Source organism: Ornithodoros turicata, chromosome 7 (assembly GCF_037126465.1).
Source record: "Ornithodoros turicata isolate Travis chromosome 7, ASM3712646v1, whole genome shotgun sequence".
Lineage (NCBI taxonomy): Eukaryota > Metazoa > Arthropoda > Arachnida > Ixodida > Argasidae > Ornithodoros > Ornithodoros turicata.
This window is the reverse complement of record NC_088207.1, coordinates 26,504,028-26,531,363: the sequence shown is the minus strand read 5'-3', so window position 1 is coordinate 26,531,363 and position 27,336 is coordinate 26,504,028. Positions and strand designations below refer to the sequence as shown.

Here is a 27,336-nt window from a genome sequence, read left to right as displayed (position 1 = left end):
AAAAAAGGCGTACGCCCCGCGCTTTCCAAAAATCAGGTGCAATAAAGGTATCATTCTGTGCAATGGTTCACCTTCGGCGTAGTGAAGTTTGAAGTTCTGTTTTTAAGATTGCGCTCTGCGCGTGGTCTCCAATAGAGAGTTTTAGCTGACCGTTACCGTGCCCCCGCTCCGCTCAGCCGGCGAGCGAGCACGCAACTGCGCATGCGCGCGACATTTGGCCGTTAGCGGGTGAGCGGAGCAAGACCTCCGCTCCGCTGCCGCGCTGTCTGAGCGGAGCGAGACACGAGACGGTCCGCACTACCGGACGTCAAGATGGTGGTGAGCACCTGTCACTGCCCTCGTCGTCTTTTGCTGCTGCTGAGGGCGATGCGTCTCAGCAGCGGCTCCGGAAGCGTTCTCGGATCGACGAGGATCCTATAAACATGTAACTCTTGTGAACTCTAAACTAACTTGTGAACTCTAAAAAGTTCACAAGTGAACCCGGAATAGACAGCTTCAAGCGCAAATTTATTGTTTACAAGAAGCTTGCACCAAAGTCGACCCAGTCCTTGCTATTGGAAAGCCGACCTGCCTTTTTTAATATTCAGGTTTATTATGCAAGCAACAGTCATGGAATTATTTTCAAATATAATGAAAAATTAATAATGAACAGTACCGCCTTGCTTTCACTGGAAAAAGCTTAGCTAATCACTTGCACTTGTTCCAATGCGTCCCGTGTACAAAGACAGAAAGCGCCGTTAGCGGTGCGAAACGGAAAACAGAATGATCGCCCTGCTAAAACCAATTTTCTTACCCCCGCTCCGCTCGCTCTCAGTGGATCACCTAAGCGGAGCGGAACGTCAAAACGGTCAGCTAAGACTCTCTAATACCTGCTGATATCCAGCAGTGTCAGTATCCAGCGTGCACGTAGAGGGTTTGAGTGGGAAGACTATGTGAAGAGCTGCTCTCGCAAACAGTGTCGCACATGTTAAAAAAAAAAGAAAGAAAAGGAAACATCAAGATTGGGAGGTGATCTGGGTTCGAAGCCCGGCACCGGCTGTACTTGTCTGTGTGTTTTCCTAGACAGTTTAAAACAAGTGGCGGCCCAGGAAAAACCGATCCCTCCCCCCCCCCCCCCCCCCTTGCACACGTAGAAGTATGGCAGCGAGGGATCTTGGAAGGTCTTTCGCAAACATGTCACCGATGCACTTCTGTGTCATCGCCGACTCGGAAAGTTCTTGCTGGCTACCCTACCCGTTCGCTCAATAACAAATGGACGGTACGAATACAGTAAGAATGAGAAACCATACATACGTACAATAGCGGAATAGTGGCCGGAAAACAGTGATGAGCAAATTACCAGGAAAAGTAGCTCAAGAAAAGTATTAAGTACTTGCAAAAATATGTACTTTAAATACAGTAAAACGACCTGCCGGTGTTAAATACTTGAAGTAAAGCATAAAGTAGCGAGAAACGTACTTGAAGTATACTTATTAAGTACCCTCAAACACATCATCCTATTTTCACGCCACGCCCTTTAGCTCTTTACGGGGACTAATATGCAAACACCTACGTTCACATGCAACCCCTCAGACAAAGCACACATGTACGCTATATACATGTGCATGGAAGAGATATGCCAGTTTATCGGCTCCGATAGAATTGCGAACTGGCTAAAATAGGCCGAGGCGCAGCGCTGTAAACACCACAATGAACACCGTGGTGGACAGCCGGACGCGGCACCGTCTGTCGTGCAGCGACCTAGAGGCTCACAGAAGAATATTTGAAGTACTCCGACGGAAAGCACAGCGAAATGTACTTCAAATAAAATAGAAAGTATTATTCAGCAGGATTACGTGAAGTAAGTGAAAGTACTCCAAAAAGTACTTTAAGTATAATACTTAAGTACCGAGAACTTCAAGTACTGCCCATCACTGAGTGGAACGCAGTGCTCACCCTCCTAGTGAAGACCTTGTGCCGGCCATATCCAGCTGTCTGCAGCCGAGAAACATGGCACCGAAGAAGCAGACGGAAAGAAATACGTCCACGAATATAATGTAAGCCGATATCCAATTTGCCTTCGGTTTGACCTTCCGAATAACAGCGCCACCAAAAAGAACTCCGACCAGCATCGTGACCAGTGATGTGGAACCTGCATAAGATTTTGACATGAAAAGTTTGCGTCGTATAGTGCTGTTTTCAAGTGCGAACAACACTAATGTCCAAGCAGGATATGAAGTGCAACAACAACAACAAAGAGAAAGAATCTACCATTCTGGAGCTATTCCGGTGCTATTCCAGTAGACGTTTAGAACCCGGCCATGCCATCTCTTCAGCAATTGAGTGATTAATTAGAATTACAGGTCTCACGCGCACCCCCAGAGCGCCAATCCCAAATTCACTGGTCATCTCCTGTCTGTGAATTTTGTTTGCTTATTTATTTATTTATTTTTCATGCTTTGTGTGGGACGGCTCACCTGAGAAAAGGCTGGCGGTTGACGCTGACTTTCTGAACTGTGTCTCCATGTATTTGGGCATGGCGAAGAGAAAGCCCATCAGTCCGTTCACGATGAAAGACAGAGCCGCAGCTTGACAGAGGAATTGAGGATTCTTCAAGAGACGCTTCACGGCTTCCTTCACTGCTACGAAGATAAGAGACACGATAGAGGCGTAAGGCACCAACATTAATATAGAACGCTGATATATAGCAGTAGAGTCTAAACAGGACTTCACCGCAAAGCACGCTCAAGAGAAACCATCACACAGAATGATAATAGAGAGTGTTAATGCATCTTACACTATCGCTTTTGCGTTACTTAAGTGATAACGTGGTGGTTCTGCGCACTGCGCGAATTACTTTTCATGTTTTGCGCGTGCGCAGACCGCCAACGCTATCTCTTACGTACGCAAAGGCGATAGCGTACGATGCAGTAAAACTCACTAATGTCACTCCTGATTTTGGGCTAAGCGCGGTGTGCTTTGGGTGACACTCAACGTAACTGCGTAAGTGTCACAAAAAGGCCGCAAGACGCTACGAAGGAATCCCGTTCCTTTTGCATTCATGTCAAGGTAACGAAATCCTTCATCCCGAGAATGAAAGATTTTGCACTTCAGTGTCCCTTTGTTACTTTTTTGCGTGGCCCGATTGACCCTAATTATTGGACAATTTATTACACTGTGCACACTCTTTATTGCACCTTTTCACCCGGATGAGCCAGTTTACTGCATCTTGATCACCTCATACTAACCATTTCCATCCGTATCTTCGGGATTGTAGCTTGGAAGGATGGGCGTCAACTTGGATGCAGATGACGCTTCGTCTCCGGGAGATCTGACAAGTCTCCTTGGGAACAGGAGCAAAGGTGTAGATAACAATGCCGCCATGAGACCGAGCAACATGTATCCCATCCACCAGGCACCGACCCATCGGGGATCTGACTTTTCAATCATGGGCTCAACTGCAGGGGGGAAACATTTCACTCGATGAACCGTTTTGGTGTTATACAATGAACCTTTTTCACAACGCTTCCGCACATGTTCTGTGACCCCTAACGGCGACGAAGACAGTTCCCTACATATTCAATAGATCGCGCCAATATGGCGCAGGCTGTGCACTGGCGCGCGCCAATCGTGTTTCGCTGAACAGCCGCTAGGATACGACGCAAGTGTGAAAAAGGTCCATTGTTATGACGTTATGTTGTTGATTTTATGAATAAGCAATTTGATGTTATACAAGATAACAGCTAGAAAAGAATAACATAACTTGTGCATTCTTCACTGTGCTACAACGACGACGACGCGTATATGGGTGGCATTTCGAACTTCGCCATATACAACAGTTGAAATATGGTAGTCGTCGAAAAAGACAGACAGTAGCAGGAATCGAACTATGTACCTCGAGATTGCATGTGGAGTGCGCTAACAACTACGCTAGGCTAGTGTCTACATTTCAACGACTTGCCTCTCCATCAAGTTCACCACCTAACACCGCCCAAAGCCAAGCTGTCGTTCAGAATGATATTGTTCTGCCTCCTGACTTTCTGAAAACAAGGCTTATTACTATTTGCAGCTAGTGCAAAAAATAAAAGAAAAGTAACGGCAATAGGTGCACGCCTTCCACTCTCAACAACTCAGGAGAGAGAACCGCGTCGTTCGGAATGGTGACTGACTAGAAGCGTGTTACGCGGTGAAGTTCTTTGCACTCCCCGACTAACTCACGCGCCCTCTACGCATCCTCATCCTCCCCTCATCCTCCATCCGATTTTTTTGTTTTGGCTATAGTCGTGACGACGCCCACTTCTATGTGGCCAACAACGGTGAGCCGATCCTACCATTACCCCCCACCCCCACCCCACCCACTCCTCTATCTCCAAACGTGTAGCACATTGCGCGAAAGCCTGCTTAATGACAATCGGCCTGCATAAATAACATGACAATCGCAACATACGACCAGCTTCTGTCCTGTCCTCTATGCTTCCAATGGGTACCCAGTCACACCGGCCTGCACGGAAACATCCCCGCAGAGACCATAGCACATCGTGCCCATGGGGATGCCCTTGACTAGCTGTCCACTACCACTTTCGACCTCAGCATGTCGATTGCAGAACGCCGGCTCCGCCACAGCGGCACTCGACAGTTCCAAGAGGGCGCTGTCCGATTCAACGATCTCCTCCGGTGCTTCAACCCGCATTGATTTGTTGACACTGCTCGCAAAGAGAAGAGACAATTTTACGCCATCTACGACTGAATGTCGCCAGAACCCCGTTGCTTCTCTATAAGACAGGTCTTCTCCACTCGCCGAAATGCCCTACTTGCTCTGTTGAAGCTTATATTCTCTATCTTCTCCTCGTCTGCCCCAGATTCGACACACATCGAGCCACCCTCAACGACGCCTTCTCGAGATGCGGACTTTCCTTTGGCCACTTTAGTCGGCACAGTACGACATCCGGCACGGAGGTCTGTGACCAAAGCAGTCCTGGCATTCCTCAGCGACACAGGTTTCATGCACAGCCTGTGAACTCAAGTCTTGTGTCATCTCATTCGTCAGTGCTCAGTTCTCACCACCTCACCCTCATGCACATTACTTGTTCTGTTTTTTTCTTTCATCTTCTTTTATACTTAAAAAGTTATCTTTTTTAATTTATTTTCTGATTACTTACTTGCGGAATAGCAAGCCGATATACTCCGTTTGGCTGACCTTCTCCCTTTTTCCCCTTTTCCATTGCTTTTTCTTTTAATAAATATATTCCCCCTGCATAATTAACTCATCAATTAGTCTAACAGGAGCGGCCTTGCAAAATATTTGTCATTGTCGTCGTCGTCACCGAAACATATTCGCTAGACTGTCTTATCATGTGCACAAATCAATTTATTAAAACACAAAACACCCCGAAAAATATTGTGCGAGAGGAGCAGCGTGACGTCAGAGGCACGGTTCCATCTACTGCAGTGACGTAGAGAGCACGTTGTGACGTAGAAGAAGCGTAGCGAGCGATCCACCTCGCTTCCTCCTCAGCGGCACCTTCCCTACCCCCATACCAACAACAACAACTGTGCCACCCGGGGACCTCACTCATTCTCTTACGGGCTCTTTGAAGGACACCAGGGTGCGTTCTGTAGCGCATCAAGCTCTCTCTCACGCGCTACAGGTCAGTTACAATTATTGCTCTTGTGCAAGAACGCGTGGTATTTGCTCCAAGCCATTTGCAGCCAGACACACACACACAAAAAAAAAAGACGAAAAGAAAAAGAAAAACGAAAAGAAGAAAACGAAAAATCTATTGGGTGCGCTTTCGCTGCTTCTTTATACAGTCAAACTCCTTTACAACGAAACTCAGGGGACAAAAAAAAAAAAAAAAAATCGCAGTAAAGGTATTTTCGTTAACAAGGATGTCCATTATTGGACCAATAGGGCTCCAGCGGGACCGCAAAAAAATTTGTTGTAGTGGTATTTTCGTTAAAAAGGTGTTCGCTATAAAGGAGTTTGACTGTATATTAATTTGTGGCACTGTTGCAACAGACAACGTCGGCAACACTTCGGTCCACTCACCGTAGGGGTTTTCGTAGTGCGACAAGCAGTACGAGGAAAGGAAAAATCCTGCTGATGGGCCAAAGAGGCGCAACGCGAACATCGTGCCTGCAACAAAAAGAGAACATTTATTGAACAAGACCAGATAGCGGAAGAAGACTGGTCATTGTGACGCTTTTTTTTAATATACAGGGTGTGTGACCTAACGTTAAAAAAAAAAATTCTAACTGGCGACGTACTCGCCGGAGGATTGTGGGACTTTCGGCAATTACCTTTTGGGGACTTTTGGCACCATTAAGGAAGGCTCTGAACAATTTTGAATTGCGGGGAATTTATTTTTTCAATTAAACTTTGAAAATTGCCAAGTGAATCTCACTTGTTTTTACAGAAATATGACGTCATACACGAATAACCACAGCCCCAACAAAAACTATGCACAGTATCGCAAGAGAAATAGTCGGAAAAAATTCGTAAAATTTCCGCTTTAGACATTGTGCTGCTTGGGTCTAGACGCACATTTGGCGTGCACTTCTTTGCGAAAATCAAGCAGGCGTGGCTAAAGCATAAGTTTCACTTTTTTTATTTCTGTCGCAATACTGCGCATAGCTTTTGTTGAGTCTGCGGTAATCCGTCGAGGACTTTGTAGTTCTGTAGAAAAAAGTGAGGTCCGCTTGTCAATTTTCAAAGTTAAAATAAATTTCCCTGAATTGAAAATTGTCCAAAGCCTTCCTAAATGGCGGCAAAAGTCCACAAAAGGTAATTGCCGAAAGCGGGTACGTCGCCAGTTAGAATTTCTTATCACTTCTGGTGAAACACTCTATATCTGATGTCTTTCTTTGACACGATGCTGAATATCTAGATTGAGTCCAAAAGGAGCAGACCCGCAACTAGCGGCCTCTGTTGTGGAAAACGATAAGCACTGTGTGACCCCCCACCCCTCCGCAGTGAGTACCCTCTTGTAGAGAACGCGGAGTGCATCCTTCTAAAGCGCGCTCAATACGAGAAGTAAAAAATAAAAAAATACTTAGGCTTATTCAGACCCCTTGCCTGGAAGAAAAAAATGTTTCTTTGTAGTACAAAACACATGCTTGCATGCGGCCACAGCACTGTTGTGCAATTTTTAAGACCGGCGTTTGCGGTATGCAAGTAGGTCAGCTGCCTGCGCAGCTTCCCACTTTCCCTCTCTCCCCCATTGCCTGTGGAGCGACCTTGTTGGTCCCTCTTTGTAATTAGGGGGTAACATTTCAAGGTTGAGTCACACGTGGTTTCTGATGTGGATCCAATCCAGTCTACGAATGGCCTCTTATTGCGGCCTTGTGAATGGACGGACACTTCATCACGTGACTTCTCAAAACTTCACCTCTGCCATACGCAGACAAAAACTATCGAAACGTATACGTAATGCAAGTAGGTAAAGGCAATGCGCATCCCCGTTAGCTTCTTTAAAAGGTGCATCGGACGCATAAACACTTCTTTCAGCACCTCACTTTACACCCTTAATGATCGACGCGGGATAAAATGTGGTGTATGTCGGTATTACACCTTTAGTAATGGTCTTTTTTCACACTTTGCTTCAGTGTGCGGGATAGTTTTTTTTTTTTTTTTTTTTCTTGTAAGAATACGTCTGTTTTGAGCGAATAAAGGATAAAGCATGAACCGCATGGCCCGAAAAGCGTCCGAATCCTTTCCGAACCGAATTCGAGACCGAACTTTTTTCCGAGACCCGAATTCCGACTCGAATTCGACTCGATGTGGTCTAGCCAGATTTCTACTTCGAAATGAGAAGTGACGCAAAATCGAAAAAGTAGCAAGCATACAGTGGCTATTCAACCCATAGAACTCTCATAATAACTAGAAACCAAGCCAGCGAAGGGCGGCATCGGAACATGTGAGCAGCCATGATGGATGCGGTAGGCCTAGCTTGTTACGAACGGTGTCTCCTACGAGCTCCGTGTGCCGTTTTTTCATGTCGCAGCACAAGGTTTAAACCATACGATACTCTTTCCCTACGGAATCCAAGCGCACAGGTGATGACAGACAAAACAAACACACTTCGCGCACACGGCATAGCAAGCGGAGCCCAGCGGAAGCGACTTGCATTGGATTGGATACCATTGCGCCGAACGCGCCTGGTCTTCACACGTGGAAAGGATGTGGCCGAATCCGACCGAATCCACAATATCGATCATGGCACCTCCCGGACTTGGACATTGAGAGAGGGTCTTCCCTCCGTACAACTCCTTTGCTGTCCACCATTACACTCTCCCCCAGCTTTTCTTCTAGCCTGTCTACTTATGATTTCTATGATTCAGCCGGAGGGAGAACCATAGCAACAATGACGTATCAATCGGGTCGACTGTTGCTGTGTGTGTGCGACTTTTACACCTAACGAATACAGGGATTATCTCATTTGAGCTGGATGGTAGAAAGGGTATGTGCTCAAAGGTCGGAAGTCATTGGCCGAACTTCGGCTTGCAGTTCGGTCCCGATTTCGGTTCGGGCAGTTTTCGGATCGGTTTTCGTGCCATGGCTCTCCGAAGGTCGATTTCCATCTCCTCACCACAGTTGCTGGCGGGCTTCCAACAATGGGTGAAGAGCGGAGACGGTCGTACTGTTGCTAGGAGAGGGAAGCCAACCCTCAATGACGTCATCTACTGCTAAAGAATCCGAAACCCTGGAATTTCGCGGCTTCTTTCGAAAATTCGTGGAAGCGCGTAATGTTCACTAAAGACGTTTTATACTTTGTGTTCTGTGTGGTTGGGCAAAGTTGATTTATAGCATAAAATAAAAAAAATATACTTTGTTTTAGACCATAGTGGCACTCTAAGCAGAAAGGTCCTTCCTTCCTTCTCTGTTGCCGAGCAAAGAGACACTGGCCACGAATTACCGCGATGAGTATTGCCCACGTACAGAGGCAGTTTCGCCCTTACCCTTACTAGGTTGTCACCCGGTCTTCCTGGCGTTAAACGCTTTCCACAGATTTCCTAGGCGGAAGACAGGAATCAAATTTAAACCTGTATTTTGGAGTAAAGTGCAGTACTACTTATACTTAAGCATTTTTGCCCTAGCGCTTTAAAGCAAGAAGCCTCTGATCAGCATTCGTAATAGTAAGAGAATATCTGAGCATAAATATAAAGCATAGCATACGTATATTAGCACTGTGTCTTGGTATTGATATAAAACTAAACTGTAATCGCACCGTTAGAAGCTTGGATATGAAAAAAAAGTGAAATATAACACCTGGGTAACCTCGGAAACGCTCCTATTATTGTAAAACTTGGGACGCGCCTTCTGGAGCATCGGCCAGGGTGTGACTCCCTATATCCTTAGTTGTCTATGCGCTATAAGAACTCCAATCATCATCATCATCATGGAACATCCTACTGCGTGATGTTAGATAGCATTCTTGTTTGTGAATCACAGGTGAGGCGAAAAACGAGGAGAAAGCTTGACATCCTTACAATAGTAATGGCAAGCAAGAGAAGTGCGGGAAGTCCAAACAAACATTTTATTGTAATTCTACCTTTTAGGAACTGGACTTTCCACCTGGTAGTGGAGCGATTGGTTGATGTCATACCAAAATAACAGGACCAAGAAAAAACTGATCACGCTCAAATTATCTAGCTCAATCATGTTTCTTGCGAAAAACACTCACTCGCTTTATTGCGTCTTACTTCTTCCTCACACTGTCACTAAGCGCTTCACAAGGCACCTACACTACTGTCATACTTACCGAAATACATGGGCGAATCCTTTTTCTTCACGTTCGCATCAATGTACGAAATCCCGACGATGTAAAAGGTAGCAGAACCAAAACCATTCAGCAGGTTCCCCAGGAACATTATCAAAATAGTCGCGTCAGCACCGACACTGATGTCTGTCAAACAATCCTGAAACAGACTCCGATTCACACTGCTACAAAACTCATGTCCCAACGCATCTGGCACCGTATGCGGACCCGGATGAGTCAGTATGTGTGACCCGTAACCAAATATGAAATGAGGAAGTGTGCACAAACCACAGCTCACTGCCACAGCACTCATACCCACAAACAACCACAGCGGTTTGTTGTAGTCCGTACTGCTTCCGTAATATCCTGTTACAACGGCCATTACCGGACTGATGTTTTCGGCCGCCAGGACCAATCCCATGGTCTTGGAAGAAACTGCGAATCGACGTTCGATCGTCGACAGAATTCCAATGAAGTACGTACGGTATGCACCCTGGAGGATGCCGAGGGCGCAGAACAAAAGTAAGAAGAACTTCGGCTGTGCGAAGCCTTGCAGACAAGGTAGCCTCAGTCCTCCTAGCGTGCATTGGTACAGTTCTTCTTCTTCCGCGTAGTCTTGCCGTGTCCTGGCGTTCCGGTGTGTGCTAGTGCTCCTTATTGAAGTTCCGTCGGGGATTGTTCTCAACTCGGTCGTCATTCTCAGCCGCGATGCCTCTTCGAAGTAACGTGTAGTGCTCACGTGGACGAGCTATCGCTGTATTGGACCCGACGGACTCTGATAACGGCGTGTCTGCAACAGGTACAGGAGACCGGCGTGCATAGAAAGCGCTTCGCTTATCTTAGGCACGTAGACACGTTAAAAGCCCACGCTTATCGTGCTATACATCGATAAGTACTCCTCTGCTATAAAGCCATTGAGGAACTGGGTGTGATAGGGATGTTCGAAAATACCATATTCAGGGGCGCCGCTAGGCAATTTTTCAGGGAGGGGCAAGATCTCGGACACGGGCGCCACTGTACAGTCCCACATAATTTACGACAGGTCGTGGTCTGTTTGTGGGCGACGGAACGAAAAAGAAAAGTACAAGAATGACGGCGGAAACCTTCAGAGATGTGCAGCCTTGACCACGTCGGCAGGGCTCTGGCAAAGTCACGAAAAACAATAAAAAGGACTGAGCCAGAGGGGGGGGGGGGCAAGTGCCCCCTTGCCCCCCCCCCCTCAACGGCGCCCATGACCATATTGTTGGCAAATACGTTTTTTAGTGAGTACATCGTGGCCTTAAAGGCACTCGATGCTATATTTAACAGAGAGATAGTTCGTCATCGGGCACACATGAACACGGCACATAACTCGGGATAATCCTGAATTTGGAACACCGATGAGGTGTTCACTTGCAGTGAACTGAATACGATCATGTACCCCTTTTCCCATAATACGGTAACCGGTAATAACGGGTTTTGGAGAATTCGTTATCCGCAAAGACGTTGATACGGTCCCAATTACATAGAACTCTACAAAGTTAGCTGGAAATCGGCGTCGGTATCTGTACATGGACGTTGTGCACATTGTTCATGGGACATTTTGACATGGGACCTCTGCCGCCTTGCCTTAGCTCATTCGCTTGAATTGCAGCCCAGCTGTGTTCCCCAGGAGTTCATTGAAGCGTCCAAGTATCAGTTTATAGAACCCAAAGCAACAGGAAGACATGTGTATTATTGTGAACCACCGACATGGTAGCGAAGCTGGTTTACCAACATCCTGGGCAGAACCATAGCCATGCATGTTTGTCGAAGACAGGAGGAACGCATTTCAAATTCGTGGCACTAAAGATAACTGGTATGGGATTGTGGAAACCAATAGACGTATAGTGCACCTGCGAACAGAAACTAAAGTCTGGGCATACCTTTATAACCCTTCTAGTGCAAACAGTTCCAGAAGACAATGAGCAATGCTCATTGTAAAGTTCCTGTACCACCTTGGACAAAGTACGTGGCGCCTGGTTTTTGGAAACGTTTCATGGAAATTGCATCTCTGAGCGGGTGTTGCTCGTGCTTGAACCAAACGTGAAAGGAAACCAGGAACCAACCGGTTTCCGGATCCGGAGTCACCACAAGGGCTGAAGTGTTTGGATCCTGGTTGTTGAGGGCGTCCTGTAGGATCTTCGCGTACACCATCTGCATTTCATTACATTCACCGTTACAATGAGCGTACGAGGATAGTGTTTGTCTGTTTCTTCTTCCTCTTTTTTTTTCTTTTTTTGTGTGTGTGTGTGCACAACGTTGATCACCGAAGTCATTACACACTTGTTCGCAACGTTTCCATGAGCATGAGGAGACACGGAGACAAGAGACACGAAGGGGCGAACTCTAACCAGCAAAATTCAAGGTTTATTCCACAGGAAGCACTGTAGGCACGAGAAAGGTGACTCACCAAAGGAGACTGGTTTGAGTTCGTACGTTCGTGTCTCCTGTTGCTCAAGGAAACGTTACTTACAAGTTCATTACATCAGATCGCTTTCCACTTACTTATTTGCTCAATCATTACACACACCTGGGACCGGAGTAATAAAACACGCACGGCCTTCTCTTTATCGACGAAATTGGGGTATGAGCTTTCCCAAGAAAAGTTTCCCAGACTTTTTGCTCGCGCGGCACCACAGGTTTACACATTTTACCAGCTAGTGCACACATGCACGCACAAAAAGAACAAAACACGTGTTGCTTTGTATATTTCGCCGAAGCAGTCCACTCTTCTCACATTGTCGTATAAGTGCTGAAGTATGCGCGTGAAACCCACGAGGAGGCGAGCTCAGCATTTCGCTGGTAATAGTAATTATATTTCGGTAGCGCTAGGGGTCAAGTTGAATCACTAACATGTCTTAATCTTATTGTAGTTACTAAAGCGAAAGAAAAAAACAAGTACGAACTGCAGCAGGATATTGGAAAATTCTCCTTGCACATTTTCTAATATTTACCAGATACCGTTTTTCTCATGAATCCCATCCATCCAGATTTAACTACGATACGATCGTCAAACATGGTCAAGAGACGTTTTCTTTCTCAATTTTTTAGCTCTCTCCGTTCTTACTGGCAGGATAACGACTCAGTCTGGATGCGTTCGCTTGAAGCTATATACAAGGTGCGTTACTGTAAAACTGACCAAAATTTTCTTAAATTCACGATTTGTTTTTCTTTCGGAAAAGTCCTTGAATGCATATATTCCCGATGAGGCCTACAAAAAGGTGGTGGTGCATCGGTAATTAGTGCAGCCGTTAATTAACTTTCATAATTAATCTTTATAATTAGTCAACATAGGTTGACCGGTCTATTGCAAAGTTGTAGAGCGCTACCCTGAGGAGTCTAGTCCGCAAGAATCGAAACCGCAGCGCTTTTCCGTGCCCTGGTAAAAAATAGCCGAAAATGAACAATTTTCGAGCGTTGCGCGAGTTTTGCGGCCGCTTTTTCTTACCCCCTCTCGCTGTCACCCTTTTTCAACTGACAACAGGGTGTTCCTCAAAGCATGGGGCAGTCCCAGCTTCCTAGTGTCCCAGTCGATATTTTTTGTTTTGTTAAAACCTGGAAGAACGTACTACACTGATCGAGCAGCGGAATCAGTGATTTTATTTTTGTTATCTGCGTGGCGTTTGGAAGTTATGGAGAGGCAGCTTTATCGCGTGACATTAGTGACTTTTAGTATTGTCGTACGCTGCAGCCTTTGCGTACCGTAAGGGATAGCGTGGTGACTCTGCGCAATGCGCTGAGCTCTCTTTGTTTTGCGCGTGCTCAGTACAGCCAACGCTATCCCAAGTACTCAAAGGCGATGGTATACAAGATAGTAAAACTCACTGTTATCAGATGAAATCGCGAACTGTGTCCTGGGGGGTGCTGAGCAGGTCAGACCAGATAATGGAGGGGAGGAGGAGGAGTGTCGTTGGGAGGAACCCGAGAGGTCTGCCTGCCTGATTAGGCGGCATGTTTCTCGGGAAGGGAAAGGTGGTGGAGAGGAGGAGAGAAAAGGGTGAAGTGGAATCCGCTCGGGGGGAGGACAGCTGCGTCCATGGGCCGACTTCAGGGGAACTGTGCCGGCATACGCCTATTACACATCTGAGGGAAACCCAGGAAAAACCCCAGACGGCACAGCCGGCCCGCGGATTCGAACCGCGGACCTCCCACTCTCCAAGCGCACGCGTTACCGCTGCGCCACCGGAGCTGGTAATAATGGAGGGAACAAAATGAAATGCGGCATTTTGGTGATAACGTAGCTGAGAAAAGGGCATTCCCCCTTATTTCCCCCATGTCCCCCTCCTCCTCACTACTGGCGACAAAGCGGAGTATACCATGATTTGGGGAACAGCGTGATGTCAGTTGAGAAAGGGTGACAACGAGAGGGGGAGAGGAGAAAGCAGCCGCAAAACTCCTGCAACGCTCGAGAAGTGTGCATTTTCGCACTTCCTTTTTTTTTTTTTTTTTACTAGACCACAGAAAAGCGCTACAGTTTCGATTCTAGAACACTTGACTCCTCAGAGTTGGGCTCTACAACTTTGCAATTACACGGTCAACCAATTTTCACTAATTATAAAGACTAATTATGAAAGTTAATTAACGACTGTACTAATTATTGATACACCACCACCTTTGAGTAGACCCCATCAGTAATAGATGTATTCAACGACTTTTCCGAAATAAAAATAAATCGCGAATTTAAGAAAATTCTGGTCAGTCTTATGACGCACCCTTGTACTATAGGCTTTCTCTAAACAGTTTGTTGCATGGTTTACTATAGCCGAATGAATGGATGGGTTCTTCCTCCCTCCGTTGCCTACTTAAAAAATGTGGAGTGTCTAAGAGTAACAACGCGGTAATCAATATCACCAAATTCTTTTTTTTTTTTCTTAAAAGGAAAACGATGTTGCTGTCCTCTGAAAAAACAGCAAAAAAACCCAGTACAGGGGAACAAACAGGGACATACACGACGACGCACTGTCCTTTCCGTCTTTTCTCGTTGTCTTTTGTCTTGCAGGTGAAACTGGCAGCAAGAGGCCACCACCTCCACGACTGGCTATTGCAATTTCAAAAAGCGAGCCTTCGCGCCTGGGCGCCCTGTCATGGCGGCTTCTGTTGCGCGGCGACAGGCGGCGGTAGCTCCTGTTGACTGACCCATTGTTCTATGCTCGTTAACCCTGTGTCGCAGTGTGCATATATAGGAGGCAATGATTTCGCCAGACGTCCCCCACCCCACACCCACCTCCGCCAAATGTTACAGGGGGGCTCCGTGGTTTGAGTTTATACATGCAGCTGTTGATTTTTGCAACAGGCTTTTGTCCGCTCGATTTTGGATAAACCACAGTTTGCAGGCAAACCCGCCTACAAGATGCGTTGGAATGTTATAGCTGAGACGGTGTCAAGATTTCGCGTTGGAGACAGGCGCTTGAGCGTCGTCATATTTCCGACAGGTATAAGCGCGAGCTTTCACTAACCTTAGGTAACGAATATTTCGCGCATTGACACGCAATTATATAGAGCGGTAGCTTTCACTTCCCAGGCACACCCAAGCGACACCGGAACTACCGCTGTGTGTCGCTAGCAGTGCACCCTTGCATCCCTCCGAAACAGTGAACTGACCCCCTTCCGGCAGCCGCGCACGGAAGGAAGAGTACGTCGCTCGCGAGTTCCATAAACTTTTGACCCAACCTGTACCTTAGGAATAGGAAGGGAGTTGCCTCAGGACAGAAGCCGCCGATATTTCGAACGTGGCAGAGAGCAAATAATGTGGAATCCGCGAACGAAGCGAATGGAGACACACTGCACAGAAGCAACCACCGTATTTATAATGTATCTAACAGTGCGGTAGGAGAACAGCCACTCACGTCTGTCTGGTCAAAACGCCTGTAAGTGATACGTCGAGAGGATGGTTATTTGACGCCTCACAAAATCCCTGCTTGCTTACACACAGACGGCGTCACATTACCTGCAGCACCGCCATCGGCTGGCACAATAGCCAATCGCAGCGCAGGGAGAGGGAAATAAACCGAGCTGTGCGCTTGTATAGCTACTGTACCAGAATCTTCAAAATGGTGCTGCCACGCGAAGTGCGCACGTCCATGGGTGCTATCACGAGAGGGGGGCAAGGGGGGCCGTCGCCCCCCTGGCTTCCAGAAACGTAGGGTTTCTGAGCCAAGACAATGTAGTTGTGGGCGCAGTTGAAGCACCCCCCCCCCAAAACATTCTACCCTGGCCCCCCTCCTCCCTGGAAAAAATTCTGGCGGCGCTCCTGTGCACGTCATCTGAAGAGCGAGAGTGGAAAGCGCATCGCCCCGCTGCTGCTCGTGAGCGGCGTCGTACACAAAGACGAGAAGTCTCGGAGGTGAGACCACTGGCAACAGTACGTCTATTGGCCTAATCTTCGGCAAGAGCCTTCCCAACATACTTTACTGATCATAAAGGTCTGTTGTTGCTCTTTGAATGAAGCAAGTGTGAAAACAGTTGTCTATGTGTTTATGCTGAACACAATCGAAGAAACAAAAAAAAAACACAAAAAGAACAAAAAGAAAAACACAAGACGAATTCAATATCTTCCGTTTTTTTTTTCTATAATCAAACTCAAACTCAAAAACAATCAAAGAAACATTGCGTTCCGTTGCGTGAAAGTAATACAGCTATCATTGTCACTTTTTCGCTCATTGGGGACGAAAATGCGTGTTTTTGTTAACGCTTTCCACTTGTGGTAATAATCATAAACAAACGTACGACCTGCTCTCTCTAGAACCCAGAAGTAGACAGCATTATCATTCTGTACAGTGGACAACCTTCAGAGCGTGACGTGTTCAGAGCGTAGCACAAAGTTTATGCTGACTGCAAAGGGTGGAGTAATTGGAGTGTCCACACACGTTTGTACGATGTCGAACGACGATTATCACGAATACCAAACGTTCCTCATCATGGTTATTTCGTTTCTCACAATAATCTCTCCTGCACTGCCTTCTAAAATGAACTTCAGCACATAACATGCTCAAGGAGGAGCCCAGAGCCCGTCCAGTTGCTACCATGAGCTTTTAGCCTTTTTCTGTGTATGTACGAACGGCGTTCAAGTCAAACCGGGACTTTCTGTCTCCTGAGTGTACAAATGACTCCCGCTACTTCTTTTTTATCACTTTCACACGCGACAGGCCTCCGCGTTCACCACGTAGTGGTCCAAAGTTTGTGCGAAACAGAAGACACGTGCTAGACAAGATGGCCGACAACGAGGTGAGCGCGCACATCGAACAGCGAATTGTCATGAAGTTTCTCGTGAATGAAGGCGTAAAGTCATCTGAAAGTCACAGAAGACTTCAGGGTCAGTATGGCCACGATACACTTAGCCGCAGGAAAGCGTTTGAGTGGTGCAAACGGTTCCGAGACGGCCGTACATCAGTGCAGGACGATCCCGGCCGTGGTGGCTCAGAGCCCAGTGTCAGAGGTCCTGAGAACATCCAACTTGTGGAGCGCCTGACCCTCAAGGACCGACGGATAACATGTCTCGAACTGGCTCGAAAGACGGACCTTTCTGCGGGAACGTTGAACAGTATCATTCAAGAACACCTCCAGTTTCGGAAAGCCGGGCCTCATCACCAAAGGAGTCCTCCTCCTGCAGGACAATGCACGCCCGCATACCGCGCATCTCACGACACGCACCTTACAGGAACTTGGCTGGGAGTTGCTGCCACATCCCCCTTACAGTCCAGAGCTCGCCCCCAGCGATTTCCATCTCTTAGGGCCTCTGACGGCGTTCCTTGGGGGCCGCCACTTCAGCTGCAACGACGAGGTCAAGAATGCGGTCCGATCATGACTGCTACGCGTCGGTAAGGATTTCTACGCTGCTGGCATCCAAGCCCTCGTGAAACGCTGGGACAAGTGCATTAGTGCAGCTGGAGATTACGTTGAAAAATAAAACTAATTTATCGCCTGTAAGTTCATTTTACTTTTGCGAAAAATGAAAAGTCCCGGTTTGACTTGAACACCCCTCGTAAGATAGGTATAAACGTTTGTATGCAAAATGTTACGGGACATCCCTCTGCCAACGATTAGAAGTGAACGTGATTAGAAGAACGATTAGACTACTATGTGGCACGAACTGTTTTATGCGGTGGAGTTCTGTTTTCGGAGTGTACCGTGATATCCGTTTGAGTGGGTTTAAAGGAACATTGAGGGAGTCCAGAAAAATATGTCAAGAGAAGAAGAAATTAGGACTGTAATCCGGTGTTATATAGTCGCACAAAAAGTCGCGCAATCCTGGTGCGCACCAGAGCTTTCAATCTCGCGGGTCAGAAATGCTCCTTCCCTCGGCTGCCAGGTCACGTCTTCTGGCCAATAGTGAGGCGCGCGGCTTCATCTTTGTTTTAAATTTGAATTTCGCGCCGCCCATCCCGCGCCTCGATTGGTCGCTATTGCTAGCACACGATTCTCGGCAGCCAACAAAAAGTGTTGACGGGCTTAATTCGATTTTCGAAACTAATGGCGAATTCGCGTGGACATTTAATGGCAGCACGGCCTAGCGCTCGGAAACTGCCAGTCTGACGTCCGCGCTGGATCACGTGGCCGTTGCCACCCGGACATGGGTGCCAGGGATCTAGCGGATTGAGTCGCTAGGATCACCCTGGGGGCATTGCGGTCGTATTCCGGTTGCGTCGTCTGCTATAACCTATGTTAATTTCGGTATACTGCGGACGGACCAGTCAGAGCCAATGCGAGACCTCGCGGTGCGTATGTGACGAGACCGGATACAGTTTGGCAACGCGCTGCCCGTCCAGATCGGGACCGGGAAAAAAAAAAGTGCTAGCTGATTCCTGGCGCCAGGGAAACATCACGCGAACACGCGAGATTGTTACGTTTGTGACAAAGCGAACACAAGTGCTCAAAATCTGGCAAAGAAACCTGCCAGGAAACCGCGCCAGGATGACCGCGCGAATTCGCCATAAATATTTTGAGGGATGATTCTTCCGTGTTTCTTTGTGTTCGACAACGTACCTTCCTGTCGTTCGGAGTGATCTTCTTCTTCCTGTAATCAAGAGGAAATTTTCACATTATCGAGATATGATCGATACATTCCTACGATATGCAAAGTCTCAGGCGGCCAGTATTTCCAGAAAGGCTAACACTGAAACAGAATAGCGCACATGCAGGCTAGCTGGTGAGTAAGATCGGCGACGAGGAAAGTCTGAACTTGGGCGACACACACAACTCATAATGTACGACTCTGACGAGAGCTCAATTGAGCGAAGTCAGTGTTGTTGTGCGTTGTGTGTGTAGCCCAAGCTCAGGCTTTCTTCGTCACGGCTAACGTCCAGCGCTCGATTTCGGTTTGTTTCGTATCATTTCAGACACCTTGAGATACGGGAGCTAGGCGTAAAAGGCCAGAGCCCCACGAGGTTCCTGTACCATTACAGTGTGCTTGTGTTGATTTCCGGGTTCCAATCGATCATACGTGTAACAATACATATAGCTACATATACACAGTAGAGATTGCTTACAAGGAAACATTAGGAAAGCAGCATCTTTTGAGACTATTAAAGGATTATTAAAGCATAAGTACATTATTACTATAAAGAATTATTGGTGTTAAAGGGACGGTCGCATCCGTTCCAGAAGATTTCGAAACTATACTGTCATTGTATTCCTCCTCAACCACTGACCACGCCATCGAAAATCCCACGCCAAATAGTGGCGTAGTTTGACTGTTACTCGATGGAATACGTAACAACAGCAGACGCCGGACGTTGAGAGTTTGCCAGAATTCCCTCTCTGAAAAAACGAGAAAACGTCACTCCCTAAGAACCAATGAGGGCGCGACGTTGAGAAAAGGAATGCCGCGGCCGTGCGGGCATCCAAGAGAGTTAGGGGGCGTCCGGGCACCGTTCCTCCTCTGTGCGTCGCACTCTCACTCCTCCGCTTAGGGAGTGACGTCACACCGCCGCAACTTCTGCGGCCGCGGAAGCAGCGCTGATCTTGAAAATTATTTAACTGCTTTAATTCCAATCACTTTTCGGATGAAAAGAATTAGCCGGGTACACTGTCGAGCGAAGTGGGCCATGCCGTCATACATGGGCCGGCAGACCTCACTTCGTCCCCCTCTACGTCGCAACACCACCACCACATGCAACATAGGAGTATCGGTTTTATAGGTAGGTTACTGGACGGGGCCGTCCCTTTCAATGCAGAAGCAATTGTAAGGCAGAAATCAAAGCAGTTTACGATGGCACCTTTATCCCCCCTGATTTGAGGTGAGGGGCACGCACTCCTTTCTCTTAAAGTGCCACTCCGGACTCGGAAAACAGCGTTATGTTATTTAGTTCACGGAAAGAAGATATTATAGTAACGACGCCGGCGTCCGGGGAGGGTCACGTGGTGGAGATGTCACGTGACGCTGATCGAAAGAGCGAAAAATGGGAGAGGTGTCTTCTCCCTCCTTTATGTTTTCTCCAAGGTCGGACCGGTCGTATGATATGTCACGTGGAGCTCCGCCAATCTGAGTGTAAAAAGTGAACCCCCGGAAGACGCCAAGGGCAACAATGTTGCCAGATGAGAGCCGCGCGCACCGTAGGAGCCTAATATGACGTCACAGTTCTCAAAAATAAAATTTTAAAAAATAATTTTATCGAGCTTTCGCGTTACGTAGAGCCGAAATATTTTGCAGTAATGTAAATTGAGACAAGAAGATTTCAGTAATATTAATTTGGTAGGATTCTGTACGAGATTCAGTAGGATTCTGAGGGCACGAGATTTAGTCCGTAGTGGCACTTTAACAAATCAGCAAAGTGAACGATATAATTTCCAATATTGGTTTATAAGGAGCGCGTCATGCGGTGAAGTTCTCTTTCCTTTCCGTTTACAAGGGGGAGGTTAACCCATACCTGTGAGTGGGCGGTGGCGCTGAATGAATCACATCCGAAGCCGGTAGCCGCTGCGATGCCCTTTTCGTCCTGGAGCCATCGGCGCTGAGGATGGATTGCGGAGAATGCTTGTGGTAGCGCATAATGACGTCGCTGAACCTCTGTTCGGGAGACGAATCTTTCGTCTCAGGAGGCATCTGTGCAGTGAAGGTTCAATTACCATCAGTCAGCGTTACTTTTCTCATATCGAGAGACAAGGACGATGAGGACTAAAAGCGGGAGGATATAACAAACATTTAGCGAATGGTGCACTCCCGCTAGGTCATCTAGAATGGACATCCTCTTACAGTCCAAGTGGTGGATAAAAGTTGCGTGCCAAGAATTTCGCTAAAGGTGTCGTGGCACTTTGGTATACACGATCTCTGTTTTTTCGTTGCAGGTTGGTGTAAATAGCAATCAGAGCAGCATAGACACGAGTTTATTATGTAAATCACCCGGAATCAAAATTCCTGTTGTCCTGTCTCACTTTTTCCCCCTATTTAAGGAGTTAATCAATGAATTTTAGATATCCTGTCATCTAGTGTAGTTACATACTCTTCCAGAGAATATCCTTACTCGTTGTAAAACTCAACTGAAAAAACGGCATCTACGTTGCTGTCATAGCTTTTTTTTTTTTTTTATAAAGAGAACCTGTAATGAATATAAGAATGAACACCCTGTATGTTGTTCATTGGATCATGCATCCATTGTACTGCACACTAAAGTGTTGAAGTAAGAAGAACCCTTTCTCTACGTGTCGTACTTGGCGAGATACCGACTGTTGAACAGACGCCCGGGACAAGCTCTGATGTCAGAGGAGCGAGAGTTATACAGCCATTCCCATTGGTAGCCATGAGCACGTGACCTGTCCCGCGGCCTCCTCATTGGCCTAGAGTGATGTCAGAGTTGGATTCGTGTTGGTACTCTGCATGCCAATTTGCTACGCGTCTGTTACCCCACTTACTGCTGTGGATCCTGGAAAATGGGTCCACATGGATGCAAGATAACCATCGTTTGCGAAGGGTATTTTGGGTGCTAGAGGAGATCTCTATGATATATTTCTGTTAATGTAACTATGAAAATAACTTGTATCAAATGTAAGTATGACATGAAAAATTATGCATGAAACGTTTCACATACTACATTGTAATGGAAATTAACTGTTCTGAGGCGAAAACAGACGAACACAACACAAGCCTCAAGGAACCTAAATAAGAACATGGAAAATTGAAATATGGCAGTCGTAGAAAATCGGGAACTGCAATCGAGAGGTACTGCTTAGATTCCTGTCGCTGTCTGGCTTTTTTTGGACGACTGGCATATTTCAATAGTACTATGTTGTCTCCTTGTCGTCAAACATGTGGAGAGAAAGATACGTTCGCAATGCCGTTCTTAGGTTGAATACAACTTTCGAATTGACACCTCGGCCTTCAAACTAATAGTTTAGGAGTTCGATAATTAGTCTTATCTCATTAAATAATTAGGCGCAATGGAAACAAGGACTAGTGGCTCCCGTAGATGCACAAACAGGTTGCACTTTCTTTATCTTTATGCGTGCAGCGGGGTGTACTTACGAAATACTTTCGAGGGGTGCCCCAGAATATCCGCTTGAGAAATCCGCCAGGTAGGCTTCTCTTCTTTTTCTGGGTCGGCTCCTGCGGTGTACGCCAGCGGTCAGACACCATGCTGTGCGCCGGAGCCTTAGACATTCTCCAGTGAATCGGGGGCGACGGAGATTTGGCGGAAGACTTCAGTGACAACTCGGGAGGACTGTCGAAGGCGTGGTTCGACATAGAGGACTCATAGCGGCCATCCGACAGCAGGGGGAACATGGTCTCTGTTTCTGGAAAGATGTCGTTTACCGGCCGTCTCTGAAGGGGCGTGCCAGCAGGCTTTTGGTAAAGACTAGCCCGTGTCGCATTGCTGCTCCCAGTCCTGTAGGAACACCCTGGGTTCTGTGGCGCCACCTGGAGTGGAAACAGACTGTTCGTCTAGATTTCGAGTGTGGTGTCCTCGAGATACCTGCCCTGATCCGAAGGGACTAGGCGAACCTGAACCTTAAAGCGCGTGATGTGTGGAAAAGATTGCTGTTTAGCTGAGGGAATAGGGGGCGAAGGTTTGCGATGGCCGGAGAGTTGCACATCAGACTAACCGAGTATTCATGCGACCGACATTCTCCAGAACCCTAGAGCGGAAGATGCAAAAAACGTCATAGCTTTCTGCTGCCACGTGAGCGTGAGCACTCAACGTCGTGGGGAATATTCTGCGACACAGCCACATATATTCCGTAGCAGACGACAGGAAAAGACGCTGACGGTGTCGTCTGCTAGGTGTCGTCTGCTAAGTGTGCAGTACGCCACCCCTGATATTCCGCACCGTGTGAGTGCTCAACATAACACGGAACGGAACTTGGGCTCCGTGAGGAGTGTTTTCGTATTTTCTTCGACTAGAAGCTTCCGTGAGGATGTCGCTCGTGCGAATACACGGTAACCACTGTAGTCTTCTTGAGCCCTTAGGGGTCCCTAAAGCATACGGCAGTTCTCAATACCGTTTGCAGCGTCCCTTGAACACGCCATGGGTGCGTACCCAATGTATTGCAACGGTTACTGAGAGCATTGTTGACTCCCTTGTTGAGTCCACTGTTGACTCGCACTAGACTTCTACCGATCCCGAGGTGGGGAGGGGGGTCGATAATATGGCGGTAAGGCTATGCATAGAAGGTGATCGCGCATAAGATTGATAGTATGCACATGCGCATGGTACCCATGCACGTAAGGTCCGCGACCGCATCCGCAACCGTGAAAGTTTAGATTGGTGCACCGCATCCGCATTAAGCATAACCGCACGTCTATACGGTCATTGCGCTTGTAAGAAAACATTTCCTCGACGAAGATGTTGAACATGTTTACTTTTCACCTAAGAGATTTTCTCAGTTACGTCATGTCACCCACAGCTGTTCAATACTAGCAGTTAAAGAAACAGCAATGCAAGAGATGACACACTTCGACACCATCTTGGATTAACTACGTTCTCGCAATTATGGCTCCCTTTAAGGATGTCGGCAGAGACATTATTGCTTGTTTGCGGATCAGTAAATGCGGATATCCGTCAGCACCTCAGAGGCAGAAAACGTTATATTTTTATCTGGAAACCAAGATGCCGCGAGGATCCACGGATATAACCACACCCGCGCACACCTCTAGCCAAGCACAATATCGTGGGTTTGTCTGAACGTTGTTCGTTGTTGCCTCTGCACTCTGTGATCGACCTCCGCAAACTATTCGCATTGCAGTCGAGAGAGGAAGATATTAATATTTCGTGGCTTTGCGTTGTGAGACAGCTATGATCATGAGCTACGGAACAGTGGTCGTTCTGTAGATTAATTTTGCCCACCTGAAGGTTCTTTAACGTGCATCGAAATCTCGCACACCGCACACCGTATTTAACGTCCCCCGCGGAAGAGCAACGTGTACCCTGCCGCCAAGTTCCTGGCGTCCTCAGCCGGGTTCGAACACGCCATCTGACATCATCACAACACGTGCTCCAACAGGACGTTGAAATGGTGTTCCTCGTAGACTCTCGCACCACTTACATTCATGCTGGGCGGCAGGAGATTCGCCACAGAGTCACTAGTAGAGTCCAACATAGGCAACAACGATTGGAAGCTTTTACAACAAACGCTTCGCCTTCCTCGAGAAACAGGAAGACATTTCACTCACGCTCTTTCTGGTGATCACGTAGTCCTCCTCTTCTTTCACGGGTGCAACACTAACCAACATACAACACTAACCATACACTCAAGCAACACAAATTGTAGCTTCATTTCTTTTTCAAGGTTCCAAAGATTTGTACAGATTTGTCATGCACCGACACTGGATATTCTAGGGCGATATTCATTATTTACTGAAAGTTACAGTCTTTCGCACAGCATCTCTTCGACATGAGCGTAACTGGATGCTATCTACAAGGCATTTAACTGCATCAACTGGACAGTCTAACCCATTCGAACAGCCCAACTCGAAAACAGCTATCCAATCGCTACAGTTTCTGGACGTAAACACATTTCCATATGTGCACGTGACCCATCAAAAATAGTGAGTATAGTGCAAACACTGTGATACCCAGGGTGTTCCCTCTCGCTGTTTACCAGGTAATGAAATTACGGGTATCACAAAGAATGGCTCAAGTACAAAGCAACAATGTCATCCATACCGTTCACACAAGTTCGGTGTCCTCACTCAAGCCGGCTTGAGTGACAACCCGCGTCCGCGTCCATCTACAACACTCAACAAGTATTTCACTGAAGCCCATTGACAGGCAATGGGCCTGTGTGTAACACTTGTTGAGTGTTGCACTCAGGGTTTCGTACAAGCGGGCCCTGTACTTCATCACCTGACGAAGCGCAGGTTCTATACAAAAGCATTATTACGAGACTTACGACGCTTATTACGAGCTTATTACGAGCCTTATTACTGACGAAAGCTAGTCATCAAACCTACATGCTCCTGACCGTTTGAATTTTATTCTGACGAAATCCTTCGTGGACTTGACGGCGTTTTTTCCTTTTCTTGTATTTTTTGTCTATTTACCCAAGCCGCTATACGAAGGCTCGAAGAAACTGTGGGAATCCTATCTACGCACAAGAGGCAAAATTAACTTTCATAACCATCATGTGAAAACAACAGTAAATATACCGAACACATCTTCTCTTATCGGCTACGAGTGACAGACATTCAACCAGACCAGCTACATGCTCTTATCTCAACTCTGGAGCTTCCGGAAGCGTGAGGGTTATCAAACCTTAATCCGTTTCTTGCCTTGAGAACGCCCACTAGCAAAACGGAACACAAGCGCCAGCGAGAACGTCATATCCCAAGCAGCACAATGTACCGAAAGTCGAATGCAATAGGGGTGGACGGTATGTGTCTTATCAATGTTCTTTAGTTTCACCAGTTCGTTCAAGGTCTTCCACCTACCCGTCCACCCCTATTGCACTCGACTTTCAGTACATTGTGCTGCTTGGGATCCCTTTATTTGAATTCACCACCACACGATCCTGCTCGGCGATACAGCCATGACCGTACACGGCCTCTTAAAGTATACCATAATCGTCATGAACTTCATCTACTGGCTACTAGGAGGGTCCTTGTTCCTTCTCGGGCTCTACGTATTTCTTGTGAAAGAACGCATCCTCAGGCGTTGTGTGGACTTGACATTCGACCCCGCCGTAGTCTGCATGGTGATCGGTCTGGGTGCTTTCTGTCTTGCCAGTTGTGGCTGCATCGGAGCTCTCCGCGAGAACTTACGGCTGCTCAGCATCTACAGGGTATGCCTGGTGATATTGTTCATCATCACCATCTTCTTTACTGCGCTGATTTTCCTCTTCAGCGTTGCGAACTTGAAAAGTTATCGCATCGTCGAGAGAACTCTTCGTCGGGCCATCGTCATCTACCGCGACGATCCCGACCTGGAAGACTTCATAAACGCCGTTCAGATCTCGCTTCATTGCTGTGGCATTTCATCAAGAGGATACCTCGACTGGCAGTTGAATCAGTACTTCAATTGTTCCGAGTTGAATTACAGTCGTGAGCGTTGCGGCGTACCCTATTCGTGTTGTAAGCGCAGCGGAGCGTTGATTAACGTCATGTGTGGCTACGGCGTTACTGACAGTGCCAGAAATAGTGATGTGTACCGGCGTATTTTCACGGAAGGCTGCCTCAGTGCTTTGAGACGCACACTTAGAGAGAACGGTGTAATGTTGAGTTCGATTACGGGGACGGTGGTGGGAACTTTGGCTGTGGGAATAACGTTTGTGTGTTTGCTCATGCATTCCATAAAGGAAATCGCGGAATCGAGAGTTCCTGGAGGACGTCCTCAAGAGGTGCGTTCGGGTCAGGGTCACTTATCGGTTTCCACGTTATAGATTATAATTTGAACAGGGAGTGTTGTTTCTTCGCGGCATAGCACTGTGGAAACGGGCACAATAAAGTTTCTAACCCTGTTAATGTTTCTTAAAAGTGTTCGCAGTCATCGGAATCGTGTTTTGCATATTTGTTGTCTGCTGTGGTTTCTTTTTCTTCTTTTCTCTTTTTCTTTTTTTTTTTTTTTTTTTTTTGTAGGTGACGAGAATCTCGAAATGGTGGTCCTGTGAATGAAATTTATTGCCCCTGCGTATTGTGTTGTAAGGCCGTATGGTTTAGCGTCATTTATACCCCTGTCACACGGGCATTTTCTATCCTGCTCGACCGAACCTGCTTGAACCCAATGCAGATCGGATGGTGCTACACGGCTGCTTCCAAGCAGGATCGAACTTTGATCCTGCTCGACTCAAGACAGTTCCCATAACAGGATTGAGAATTTCAAGACTGCTCGACGGCCGCCATTTGCATCCTCGACCCCGGTGAACTGTCATAACTTAAGACGGACATGCGCGCGAAGCTACAAATGATGCTTACATCGGTATACGATAAATTACCACTAATATCGCTGTTATATAGGAAACGCGAAATTAATGAGTTCCGTTTATTCATTTGCACAGGTCAACCATTCAATGCGCATTGAAAGTGGCCGTGTAGCAGCGTCAAAACTCGAGCGTGCTCGGGAAGTTCGATGCAGATCGTATTCGAGAAGGATCGAAATGCCCGTGTGACAGGGGTATTAGATAGCAGGCTGGCTCGTACTCAAGCAAGGTACAG

General features: G+C 47.1%; 2 protein-coding genes across 2 annotated transcripts in view; one reads left to right on the top strand and one right to left on the bottom strand.

Annotated features, from left to right (window-relative positions):
- The window catches only part of LOC135400726 (solute carrier organic anion transporter family member 74D-like), a 31,386-nt gene extending 7,032 nt beyond the window's left edge, over positions 1–24,354 (bottom strand). Inside the window, exons 1-9 of the mRNA XM_064632594.1 lie at positions 24,234–24,354; positions 22,216–22,608; positions 20,624–20,799; positions 18,741–18,771; positions 11,825–11,912; positions 6,029–6,115; positions 3,228–3,437; positions 2,457–2,621; positions 1,936–2,131 (exon numbers count right to left, since the gene is read on the bottom strand). Of these exons, the coding sequence (XP_064488664.1) occupies positions 1,936–2,131; positions 2,457–2,621; positions 3,228–3,437; positions 6,029–6,115; positions 11,825–11,912; positions 18,741–18,771; positions 20,624–20,799; positions 22,216–22,608; positions 24,234–24,287 (1,400 nt within the window). The 5' untranslated portion in view covers positions 24,288–24,354. The remainder of the gene's footprint in view (positions 1–1,935; positions 2,132–2,456; positions 2,622–3,227; positions 3,438–6,028; positions 6,116–11,824; positions 11,913–18,740; positions 18,772–20,623; positions 20,800–22,215; positions 22,609–24,233) is intronic.
- A 1,361-nt stretch (positions 24,355–25,715) lies between these two features.
- LOC135400542 (tetraspanin-33-like) lies at positions 25,716–26,564 on the top strand. The gene has a single exon (XM_064632378.1). It carries the CDS (start codon positions 25,716–25,718, stop codon positions 26,562–26,564), a length of 849 nt encoding a protein of 282 aa, XP_064488448.1.
- The last annotated feature ends 772 nt before the right edge of the window (positions 26,565–27,336 follow it).

Excerpts from the sequence above, each read along its gene's own strand:
- LOC135400542 (XM_064632378.1), top strand. The coding sequence starts at position 25,716 with ATGACCGTACACGGCCTCTTAAAGTATACCATAATCGTCATGAACTTC.